The following is a 12,353-nucleotide window of genomic DNA, read 5'->3' as shown; positions in this document are numbered from 1 at the left end:
ACAACTCACCAAACCCATGGATGTTGCGGACTGGCATTTTTTATCTCGGATGTTGATCAACAGAGCTGAGAAATCAGCTGAGGCTGCAGCTGCCTGCTGTGGGACTGGTGTGGGAAGCCAATCCACAGTACCTGCTGAGTAACAGCAGTTGTGAGATTGTCACTACTGCAGCTTGTGCTGGTAAGGCCATGTCCTGTGTGAGCGACAGAAGCGAGTGACAGCGAGCGACTTCTGCATACGCGACACTCCAGCAACAAGCAGCAACATTGGGCGACAACCTTGGATGTCCTGCATGCGAGCGACCATGTCGCGCTGCAAGATGGCTGCTTAGAGCCAACCAGCTGTTTCTATAAAACGGCATCCTTAACCTGTAGAATATTGTAGCTGTAGAGTAAGGCTACAGAATTAGGTTTACTTAAGAAAACAAAGTGAAAAGGAATGCTCTGCATGAAATTTACAAATAGAGGAACCTCCGTGGAGAATTTCATAAGTATCGTCAGCTACGAAGATCACCAGACAAGTTCTTCGAATACACATGAATGAGCAGAGGAGCATTCAACTATGTCATCAATAAATTAAATAACAGCCAATAAATGCAGAGGAATGACTATTACATGACTAACTAAGGTAAATAGAAACATAAGCAGAAACAATGAGACTCCTGGACAGTAGGTAGCTGTGGTGTAGGGGTAGCATGTACAGCTCGTAGTGACGTGCGGGAATGAGGTCCTGAGTTCGATTCCTGGCAATTCTTATATTTTTACTGACTCAATTACGATTCTGTATACTAAGTTTTATGTATACTGTTTACGCTGCATCGCTAAGTATATTTTTAAGGCCTTGCCAAAGAACTTGATCTTCACACCTATCACTGTATATTACATGCATTTAATTCCTAATAAATTACAATGAACCATGAAATTTTACAGATATTTCATGTTGGGAAAGTAATTCATCAGCAGGCCAAGCGATTCAATTACTCTAAATAGTCTGTAAAAGTAAAGCTTACAAAATTTTTGAAAAGAAAGTCAAACATTTTGTGTAACGATTTGTCTTAAAGTAGAAAATAAAAAATATTAGGGAAACGTTTAGTGTAGCTCATTTTCTGTTTATGATTTCGAGCATCATTCAAAGGCACATAGAACATTTCTCTGATCTACTTATTTCTTTTACACGAATAATTTCATAAAATATTTGAGTGATTCCTTCCATTTTTTAATTTCAAGTTTCATTCAGAAAGCATGATCTTACAGACTCCTTGTTTGCCTTCCCGACGTACTTGATTCGAAGGAAGCTTTTTTGACATTTAAATATCGCACCAATGTATCTTTTTATGTGCAAAATAGCTAGGTCTTGAACAGATGACATTTTTGACACTTCATTTAAAGCAGCTTTTTGTGAAATATTTCAATTTTTCCTCAGCTTATTAATTAAATTTTTGTTCATTACCCTGATTACTTTCAAGCAATTAAATATTTTCATGCCAAACTAGACCTGATGCTGATCACTTTGAGACTCCGTTTACCTGTTTCTCTCCCTTTGTTTGCCTATGAAAATTTGGACAAAACTTCATGGTGTAAGTTATAGAGAGTCTTATTTTCGCTCTGCTCACACATTTACAAAAAGAACGTTTTATGATATACGACAATTTTTACGACCACTTGATTCCTGAAGCGCAGGAAAGGTTCGGACGCGACGTGAGCGACCAGTCTGCGGATATAAGACCACATATCTTAAGAATGAAAAGAGATATCATTCCAGTCTCAACTTTAAATACAATTTAGATATATTGGTTACATTTCATACACAATAATGTATGGCCTTAAATGGACGATACAGAAAGTCTACACAGTGTTATTTTACCTCTGCAGATTCTTAAAAATTTCGTGCAGCCATGTACTCAATTTCGTGTAGCACAGTAACTATGACGAATAACGAAAATAAATTCTGACCTTTCTCATTTAAGGATATCAAGCTATAGGTTTTTTTGCCGAATCCTTTTCTTGATATCGGATGTTAAGTAATTCATAGCTGCCATCGCATCCCCGCCACTGCTTTGCCAAGTAGACACGTGACTGTCGCTCTGTGTCGCATGTGCTGCAGCGACAAGATTCAAACATGTTTGAATTTAAACGTCACCAGTTGCAGCGGGAGACAGGCAGCGACACAGATGTTGCTCATGTAGGACACTTCCATAACTACACCTGCAGTTGTGTTTTGTCGCCTGAAGCTGTCATGCGCTGTTGCTCGCTTCTGTCACTCACGTAGGACATGGCCTAAGGGGGAGGTGATGGTGAGACAAGGCATCCACAATGCAAGACAAAGATTGTAATGAGCATGAGGCTCTGAGAAATGCAACTTATGCCACAGCTGAAATGATAGTACTGCCATTGGCAGCCATCCCTGTCCACATAGCAAAGGTAGCATACCATGTGTCTATTGATTGGTGCAAGCACCCACCCTGAGTGTGCTGACCATATATTAGCCCCCACAACATGGTGACTGTATGGAAACGAAGGTGTGATAATTCTTGCTTATGCTGCTGTGGATATAGTCAGTGAAGGAGGTTTTACTGCTGTCTGCCATGCAGGAACACTGCTGTGCTCTTGCCAGAGATCTGTGTGGCCTGGCAGGTGCTTTAAAATTAGACACAGTCAGCATTTGCGTCAAGCTTTCTCGTTAGTAATGAATTTAGCAGCTACTTGGGAGTGGGCTATTGAGGAACTGGTGGCTCAAGCACAAGCACTTGTAAGTGACTTGGTCTTACTTGTAGCGAGAGGGAAATAGGCAAAGTGTGATACTGAATGGCGTGCAATGAAAACTATGCATGGCAAGTACACATTTAATGAATTCATTATTACATTATCATAATTATTTCACCATTATATTTTCACAACGAACTTGTTTAGAAACATGGTAATATCAGAAAATAACCTTCACTTTTGTTCATGAGCATGTGCCTAGAAGGAAAATTTTTATCTGCTGTAATCATACTTAATTTATAAGGGCACTGAATGTAATCCACAAGAGTGCAATTATCCTTTTCAGCCACTGTCAGAAATTGAACATATTATTAATAACTATTTTTTCTGTTGAATACAGATCCTAAGTGTTTATCTTGGCTCTTTAAAATAATGCAGCAAACTTTTTGAAACTGTAGGGGAAAAAAAAAAAAAAGACTAGAGACAAAAACGTTATGATGATTATTGTCATAATGGTCCCAAGATGGAACTTTGTGAACATTTGCTTTGGTAAATTAATTAATTTTTTTTTATCAAAGGAACACTGCTTTAAATCTTGCCTCAAAATTTACGTTCCAATTTCTGTTTTAACTCTCTTTAATGTGATGTCTAGTGATATTCCTGAACCTTCATCCATAATTGCTTTTTTTTTTCTTTCTTTCTTTTTTATTTTAGCACACTACTGTTCACAAAATATAAGATTTGTGAAAATAAAACTTAGTCACTCTCATTTCCAGTGGTTCTAAGAGTGAACAAAGAAAACTTCAGGCAAGTCCATTAACATTGTCTTGGGCACCTCACTCATCTGACAATATATGATTCAGATCCCTAGTAAAATTAAAAAGTAAGAAATTATCCCAGCCAGAACTGTTCTGGCATATTCCAGGTCTGCCCTGTAGAATTAATGTTAAGTCGACTAACATATATAGAAGGCCCTCCTCCATCGTTGTAGCTCTGTGACAAATGGCATACAAGTCTCAGCGAATCTAATGTGTCTCAAAACACAGTGAAACCTTGTGGGCTTGCTGTACCCAATGTTTGTCACCGCTCTTCCTCATACAGACCTTGGTGGCTGTGAGTATTCAACATGGAGTGATGAGCCTATGAGTAGTTTTGAAGGTTGAGATGACCAGCTCCATTAAAAATATGTGAAACAGCCCTCCTGAAGACCTGAAAGTTGAGGCCATTGAGAGAAACTGTTTGGAGAAGTGTCTTGTTGAGGATCATAATCCATACATATGAGCTGGCCAGATGCTCAATTTCATTTCTTATCCATGCAGCAAGGAAAGCACATTAGCAAAGGCAGTGGTGAAATGACAAGCCAGTGGAATCCATTTCCTGGGCCAAGTAGTAGCATATGAGTCATGCTTTGAAGCGAAGCCTTGAAGTAAATAAGCTGTCTATGCCAGATTGGCCCATATTGGTAGGAAGTCTGGCCAACCTAACGTCACACATTTCAAAACTTGTTGAATCCATTTTCAACTCTCCCACAACTGTGGTTGCAGCAATGCAAAAATTATTCAGATAGTACTGAAAGATTTGGGGTGGGGGGGGGGGTGGGGGGGGTCGCAATCAAAATTCCAAATGAGTACCTCTGATATTGATTCAAACTGAATGAAGTGTTTGAAACTAAAACCTGTTGGCAGCTGTAAGTATTCATTCTACAGAGATTGACCTTAGTGCATCATTAGTACCTTTTAGTTTGGAAAATAAATTTTTGGGTCAAGGGATTGAAAATATGTCTACAACGTACAAGTTTATTGCCTTGAAATTTCCACCCAGTCTAAGAGAGCCATTTGCCTTTGAACAACTATTAATAGAGGTGCTCAACACCTAGATGAGATCGGAATAATGAGATTTTGTTTCTGTAAGCAGTCGAGTTCTGTCTTAACTCCATCATGGAGGATGGGGGTGGGCAAAATAGGGAATAGTGGTTGGCTTGATGTGACTCTCACGCTGTGTCTTTTGCACAACCTGGACCAGGAGATAAAAGATGTGAAAATGTATATAATTCTTCAACTGTTTCGAACGGTATCTTGGTTGACACTATGTGGATTTTCTCATTGATTAAGACTGCCAACTGATTGAAGACCTCTAGGTGGAAAATATTATCTGTATTCAATGAACCAATCACTGAACTGTAAATTTGTCTGGTTACACATTTACGTTATAAATCAACTTCAAATGTTCCTTTTATCTGTAACTTATGCCCACTATAAATCATAAATTGTGGCAAATGGTTGTAATGGTGATGCAAGAGACCCCTTGTCCACTTGAAATACAGGTTGTTTAAAAAAGAATGACCTGATTTCAAAATTGATAAAAACAGACTACAAACAAGGGATACATTGCAAAATACTCAAAAAACTTAATGTTTTAGCTATACTATTACAAATGCTATGTATCCACCACCAGCAGCACGAACAACATCCTGTTGGAAAATGAAGTCATCAGAGTCCTCCTGAAGTTATGGAAAAAGCCAAGCTTGCAGCATTTGAAAATAGATTATTCTAGTCTCTCTGTGTTCCTTCAAAGGAGGAGGACCTTACAATTTTTCACGAGAAATGACACAAAAAATGTTCACTTTAGATGAGTCTCCTTTGTGCTCTATAATGTCATGAGGGTTCTGGAGTCCCCATATGCGAACGTTATGTCGGTTTACTTTACCACTAAAATGAAATGTTGCTTCATCACTGAAAATTGATTGTGGTAATAATATACTGTCTTCCATGTCCTCTATCAGAGCATTGCTGAAGTCAACCCATTTTGTTTTACCACCAACCCAACTGATTGTAGTCTGTATGGTTTATAGACCAAACGATACCTTAACACTCATCAGACAGTTGTATGAGTCATTGTCAGTTCTCTAGCCGGCCACTGTGGCCGAGTGATTCTAGGCGCTTCAGTCTGGAACCGCGCTGCTGCTATAGTCGCAGGTTCGAATCCTGCCTCGGGCATGGATGTGTGTGATGTCCTTAGGTTAGTTAGATTTAAGTAGTTCTAAGTCTAGGGGACTGATGACCTCAGATGTTAAGTCCCATAGTGCTTAGAGCCATTTTGTCTGTTATCTGCATGTGCAGTGAGTAGACTTTCATGGACTCTGCTCAAACATTTGCTGAATTTTTTTCACCATGCATCAGAAGTGCAAGGTCAACCTGGAAAATCCTGCCTCTTCAAATTGGCAATACCAGCAGTGAATGTTTTTTGGGTGCAGATGGATCAATATCAAAAACGCTGGCGAAAAGCATGCTGGACCAAAATCATTGACTCAATCTTTGCAACTGCTGCACACAAAACATCCTTTTGTTGAACAGATGCCACCTTACTTCTGACTGCCTGCAAATGGAGAAGATGCGTTGACTGACATCTAAGGGTGATTATGTGAAACTTTAGGCCACACTTATTCTAACAACACACATTTCCTTGCTGGTGTGTCCCTTGTTTCACAGTTATTACTATCCCAAATCATGTCATTCTTTCTGTAACACTGTGTACTGTTGTTTAGTCTAAGATCTATAAAGCTATTAACGTGTTTTGTTGAATACACATTTCTGTGTTTACTAAAGTTTGAATTTTATGTGCTGAATTACTATTGTGTCAACATATTGTTCCAGTCACAGTGTTGACTGGAACACTCTCTTTAAATTACTGAAGCTAACAAGGCTAAAATACAAGGAGAAAAGGCTATTTACAGAAACCAGATGGCAGTTATAAGAGTCAAGGGGCATGAAAGGAAGGCAATGGTTGAGAGGGGATTGAGACAGGGCTTTAGCCTATCTCTGATGTTATTAAATCTTCAACACTCCTCTTGTGTTTACAAGACCGGTCTTAGAATCTATGGTTATAGATTGAACTCGGCAAGATTGCTGGTGAGGACATGTACATCCATTGTATCTCACTGTAGATAGCTGAAATACACTGACCTGTGTCTTTCAGATGATGATGTCCCCTCTGCTCAGTAAAACCTCTGGTCGTGGATTAGGTGGACTCAGAATCTGGATGAATGGCTGTAATGGTGATGTGAAGTTTGACAGGAGCTAGTGGTCAAATAATTGTGCATACATTTTTTGAAGGGATCCATTTTTTATTCTGGTAATTTCCTTTGTGGTGCTTTACAAAAAACAGTTACACAATCACTTATCTTCCATCTACATTGTATGCAGATTAGAATGGTCTTCCACTCACACATCACTCCAGAACAATGACAGTTACATGTAACAAACTCTAAACAGTGCCACAATTTAACTGATAAGGAATGTTTTACCATGATCCACAGGATCTACACCCGACACGCAACCACTCATCTCTGCCATCCCTTTCTAACTGCCACTTTATTACCTTGACATAAGATAGGGAAGTGCTTCCTTGTGTTTTGGGCTAATCAGAGCCCTCCGTTTTGTTGCCTACATATACGTTGCCTTCTGGAGTTGGCCAATGGCCATCTTCTTGTGTAGCTGATGTAATCCCACATTACCAAGGACTCTACACAGGACGCACTCTATTTCCCAGCTTATTTACCCTCTCTCTCACAGTCCAGTGGCAATATATTATCCACCATTGCATAATCTTTGGTATCACTCAGTGAGTACCCTCTTTTAAAATAATCATTATAAATCTGTATATTGAGCAAGCAGTAAAGGAAACTAAAGAAAAATTTGGAGTAGGAATTAGAAGTTCAGAGAGAAGAAATAAAAGCTTTGAGGTCTACTGATGACATTGTAATTCTGTCAGAGACAGCAAAGGACATGGAAGAGCGCTTGAATGGAATGGACAGCATTTTGAAAGGAGTATATAATACACTGAAGCACCAAAGAAAGTGGTATAGGCATGCATATTCAGATACAGAGATATGTAAACGGACAGAATATGGCATTGCAGTCGGCAGTGCCTGTATAAGACGACAAGTGTCTGGCGCAGTTGTTAGATTGGTTATTACTGCTACAATAGAAGGTTATCAATATTTAAGTGAGTTTGAAAGTGGTGTTATAGTCGGTGCACGAGTGATGGGACACAGCAAATCTGAGGTAGCGATGAAGTGGGAATTTTCCCTTATGGACATTTCATGAATGCACTGTGAATATCAGGAATCCAGTAAAACATCAAATCTGCAACATCGCTGCAGCCGGAAGAAGATCCTGAAAGAACATGACCGACGACGACTGAAGAGAATCGTTAAGCGTGACAGAAGTGCAACCCTTCTGCAAATTGCTGCAGATTTCAATGCTGAGCCATAAATGAGTGTCAGTGTGCAAACCATTCAACGAAAAATCATCGATATGAGTTTTCAGAGCTGAAGGCCCACTCATGCAGCCTTGATGACTGCATTACACAAAGCTTTATACCCCGCCTGGGCCTGTCAACACCCACATTGGACTGTTGATGATTGGAAACACGTTCCCTGGTAGGATGAGTCTTGTTTCAAATTGTATCAAGTAGATGGACATGTACGGGTATGGAGACAACCTCATGAATCCATGGACCCTGCATGTCAGCAGGGGACTGCCCAAGCCTGTGGATCTGGGATGCCTTGCAATGTGCTGTTCAGAAGAAATCTTCACCTCCTCGTAATCTTACAGATTTATGGACAGCCCTGCAGGTGTCATGGTGTCAATTTCCTCCAGCATTACTTCAGACATTAGTTGAGTACATGCCATGTCATGTTACAGCACTTCTGCTTGCTTGTGGGAACCCTACATGATATTAGGCAGGTGTACCAGTTTCTTTGGCTCTTCAGTGTATGAACATCAACAAAAGCAAAACAAGGATAGTGGAATGTAATTAAGTTAAATCACATGATGCTGAGAGAATTAGCTTAGGAAATGAGATGCAAAAAGTAATTTGGGCAGCAAAATTGCTGATGTTGGCCAAAATAGAGAGGATTTAAAATGGAGACTGGGAATGGCAAGAAAAAACATTTCTGAAGGAGAGAAACTGTTAACATCAAATATAGCTGTAAGTGTTAGGAATATTTTCAGAAGGTATCTATGGAAGTGAAACATGGGTGATAAACAGTTTAGACAAGAAGAGAATAGAAGCTTTTTAAATGTGGTGTTACAGAAGAATGCTGCATATTAGATGTTAGATCATGTTACTAATGAGGAGATACCGAATAGAATTGGGGAGACAAGAAATTTGTGACACAATCTGACTAAAAGAAGGGATCTGTTGTTAGGACACATTATGAGACATCAAGGGATCACTGATTTAGTATTGTAAGGAAGTGTGGGAGGTAAAAATTATTGAGAGGGAACCAAGAGGCGAATACAGTAAGTTGTATTCAGAAGGGTGTAAGTTGTTGTAGTTAATCTGAGATGAAGAGGCTTGCATATGATAGAGTAGCATGAAGAGCAGCATCAAACCAGTCTTTGTACTGAAGACCAGATAACACTGTTTTGTGGCTGTTTGGTCTTGCATCAAGTATGAAAATTACAAATAGTGCTAAGGTGACCATGTTTCTCACAGTGGAAGCAGATTTCATACTGCTTAGGGCAAGGATCATGTGAACACCATACAGAACATTTATGAGAGGAAGGTAATGGAAATCAGTGAGTCCATGATCTGAAAGGTGATGAGAATTACCTGAGTAATATCTGGAATGATCCATTCTGGTAAAAATGTTATACATGAGTTGTACAAAAATGTTGCATTTCGAGAATGATTGGTTATTGTAATTGTGGAATGTGTAATTAAATACATTGTATATGGCTTTATATGGCCCGAAGGTGTCCAGAGTGTGACAAAAATGATAGTCAAAGTAAAAAAAGTACACCTGTGTATTGTCTGATGCAGAATCCTAACCATATGTTTACTTTCTCAAAATAATTTGGTTACAGTCCATTTTTCAACACAATTCTCCAGTTTAGTTATACTGTGCCCTTTAACTAGGCTCACTCATTGCTTCTTACTTATAGGAACTTTTCAAATATTGATTATTGCAGGTCTTTCAGCTGGCTCTTCACCTCTCCAAAGAAGGCAGCATCACAGATTTCATATTGCTTAGGGCAGTGATGATGTGATCACCACACAGAACATTCATGACAGTAGTTTAAGACATTTGATGCCTACTTCAGCTAAATTAAGTAAATATTTCATTGCTGTGCTGGAGTGTTGTGATAAAATCACATTCGGGAGGATGAAAGTTCAAACACGCATCCAGCCATTCAGATTTAGGTTTTCCGTGACTTCCCTAAATCGCTCCAGGCAAATGCCGGGATGGTTCCTTTGAAAAGGCATGACTGACTTCCTTCCCCATCGCTTAAACCATCTGAGCTTGTGCTCCATCTCAATAAAAAAAACTAACTATTGGGTCTTGATCATGGATAGATAGTTTTAAGCTCCTCTGAGTATTGAGGTGAGCACATTTCTGCAGTGTATTCAGAAGCAGCAGAGTTCAGATTGTCGACAATACCTGTAATTGTATGGGATTTTAACAGTGTATAAAAACTATACTAATTCAGCAACATACATTTTTAACTAAAAGTTTTAGGAAGTTTTCAGTATGGAATTAATTCTTGACTATCTGTAGTTTTCGTCGCGGTTAATAATAGCTTTTATACTGTATTGAGATTGGAATAAAACCATGTTACATTCTTTTATTTTTGTTATTTTTCCACAGATAGCCGCCAATGTACTGACCTCCGTGGTTTCCTACGACCAATGGTTGGGTGTCTCCCAGCTTGGTGGCGATTTGCACAGTGCTTGCGCCGATACAGGGACACCAAAGAGGCCTTCCCACATCTAGTAAATGCAGGAAAATATGCAACATCATTTTTTGTCATCCTCTTTTCAGCACTTAATATTGCAAATGAAAGTGAGTATACCTTTAATCTAGTGTCTTGTCTCAATGTATGGTAATGCTATTGAAATGTAATAGAAATTAGTAAGAGTTATTGAAAAGCCCCAGTTTTTTTTTCAGATGAAGACAAAGCATGACTTTCATACTAAGAAAAACTGTTTTAAAATTACTTTATTTTGGTTATGGGGATGGAAAATTTATGCAAAATATTTATGAGTTACACTGATTTTTAGAAATAAATTCATTTGAAATTTTTTTCTCATGCATACGACTGAACATACAAAGGAGAATGAAAACTTGATATGCTATTGTCGTTTTATTAATTTTTAATTGTTGGGTTGTATTTACTATGAATAAATGACACTTTTAAAAATAATTGATTGCTAGAATTATTGTCATGCAATGTGTAATTCGAAATTCCCAATATATGCACTTGACCACTAAATCTCTATAAGTCCTGCTACAGTATTTTAACCTGTTGCTGGATTCCAAGCATTGATTGTGGAAATAACATCTAAAATAATGATTTGGCTGTTATATGATCTCATAAACTTGTTTTGATATTCCAAATACTTGGTGGAAACTCCCACAAAATATCCATATACCAGGTGTAGATCCCATAGGAAGTCAATTTCAGAAATAGACGAGGCCAAGAATGTAGGTTTCATGTCCATGATTTAAGTTCAAAACTGTAAAAGTCCATTTTATATCACTGTATGTGCATGGCCAGTGCTGACTTCCTACTGTCTTTCATTAGAAAACAGGTAGCCCACCGGCCAGAGAGACAAAATGTTCATTATGCTCACGCTGTGGTGAACATGGCTATTACTTTGGTAGCTCTGGTCCTGCTCATCAGAAACACTTGCAAAAATTTTCTTGGCAACAATAATAAGTATGTACCATTAAACTGATTTGTTAAAGGTCCATTTCAGAGAAAGAAATGTATAAAAATAATAAAAGTGTTCTAAATGGTAGGAACTAGATAAGAGAAAAATGTTGTATATGCTGCTGTAATTCAGTTTTTATGGCACAGTTGAAGAGTAAACATACACTGATCAGCCAAAATATTATGACCACTGTCCACTGCGAGGTTCATGCCTCCTGGTGGTGTTGCTGTCACCTGACACAATGAGAAAAGTATGTAAGCCGAGCAGAGATGGATGGGGGTTTACCCTAGTGAAGATACGTCCTGCAAATGGAGAAATCCACTGAGATAAGCGACTTTGACTTTGCCAAAGGGCAGATTATTATTCTGTAGAGCCTGTGAATGAGTACCACAAAAAAGGCGAAGCTGATTGAATGTTCAAGTGCTACTGTTGTGAGCATCTTTGGAAACTGGTAGGAGGGCAGTGACACTACCACTAGGCACTAAGTGGTTAGAACATCCATGACTTTTCACAGAACATGGGGGATGGAGACTTGCATACTCTGAAAAGTAGGCTAAGACAATGATTTATGGCATCTCTGGCAAAACAGCACAATGCTGGTGGATGCACATATGTTTTGGAGCACAACATTCAGTGTGCATTGTTGAACAAGGGGCTCCGCAGCAGATGACCCCTACATGTTCACATGTTGGCCCCATGACATCATCAGTTAAGGTTGTAGGGGGCTCGGTATCATCAAGACTGGACCTTCTATCACTGGAAACATGTTGGCTCAACAGATGAATCATGTTTTTGCTACACCAGGTTGATGGTAGTCTCCACAAATGCCATCATCAAGGCGAACAGCTGCTCAAAACATTCACCCAGCCATGGATGTAAGCTGGCCGTAAGCAGTGATATGCATTATCTTGTGCTTGCAAAGTACTTGTG

The 12,353-nt window shown here is 39.0% G+C and overlaps 1 protein-coding gene across 1 annotated transcript in view; it reads left to right on the top strand.

Annotated features, from left to right (window-relative positions):
- LOC126253237 (xenotropic and polytropic retrovirus receptor 1) overlaps positions 1–12,353 on the top strand; it is a 124,168-nt gene that overhangs the window by 83,995 nt on the left and 27,820 nt on the right. Inside the window, exon 7 of the mRNA XM_049954428.1 lies at positions 10,357–10,551. Coding sequence (XP_049810385.1) covers positions 10,357–10,551 — 195 coding nt within the window. The remainder of the gene's footprint in view (positions 1–10,356; positions 10,552–12,353) is intronic.

This window comes from Schistocerca nitens, chromosome 1 (genome assembly GCF_023898315.1).
Source record: "Schistocerca nitens isolate TAMUIC-IGC-003100 chromosome 1, iqSchNite1.1, whole genome shotgun sequence".
NCBI classification, from domain to species: domain Eukaryota; kingdom Metazoa; phylum Arthropoda; class Insecta; order Orthoptera; family Acrididae; genus Schistocerca; species Schistocerca nitens.
This window is presented reverse-complemented; position numbering and strand designations above follow the sequence as displayed.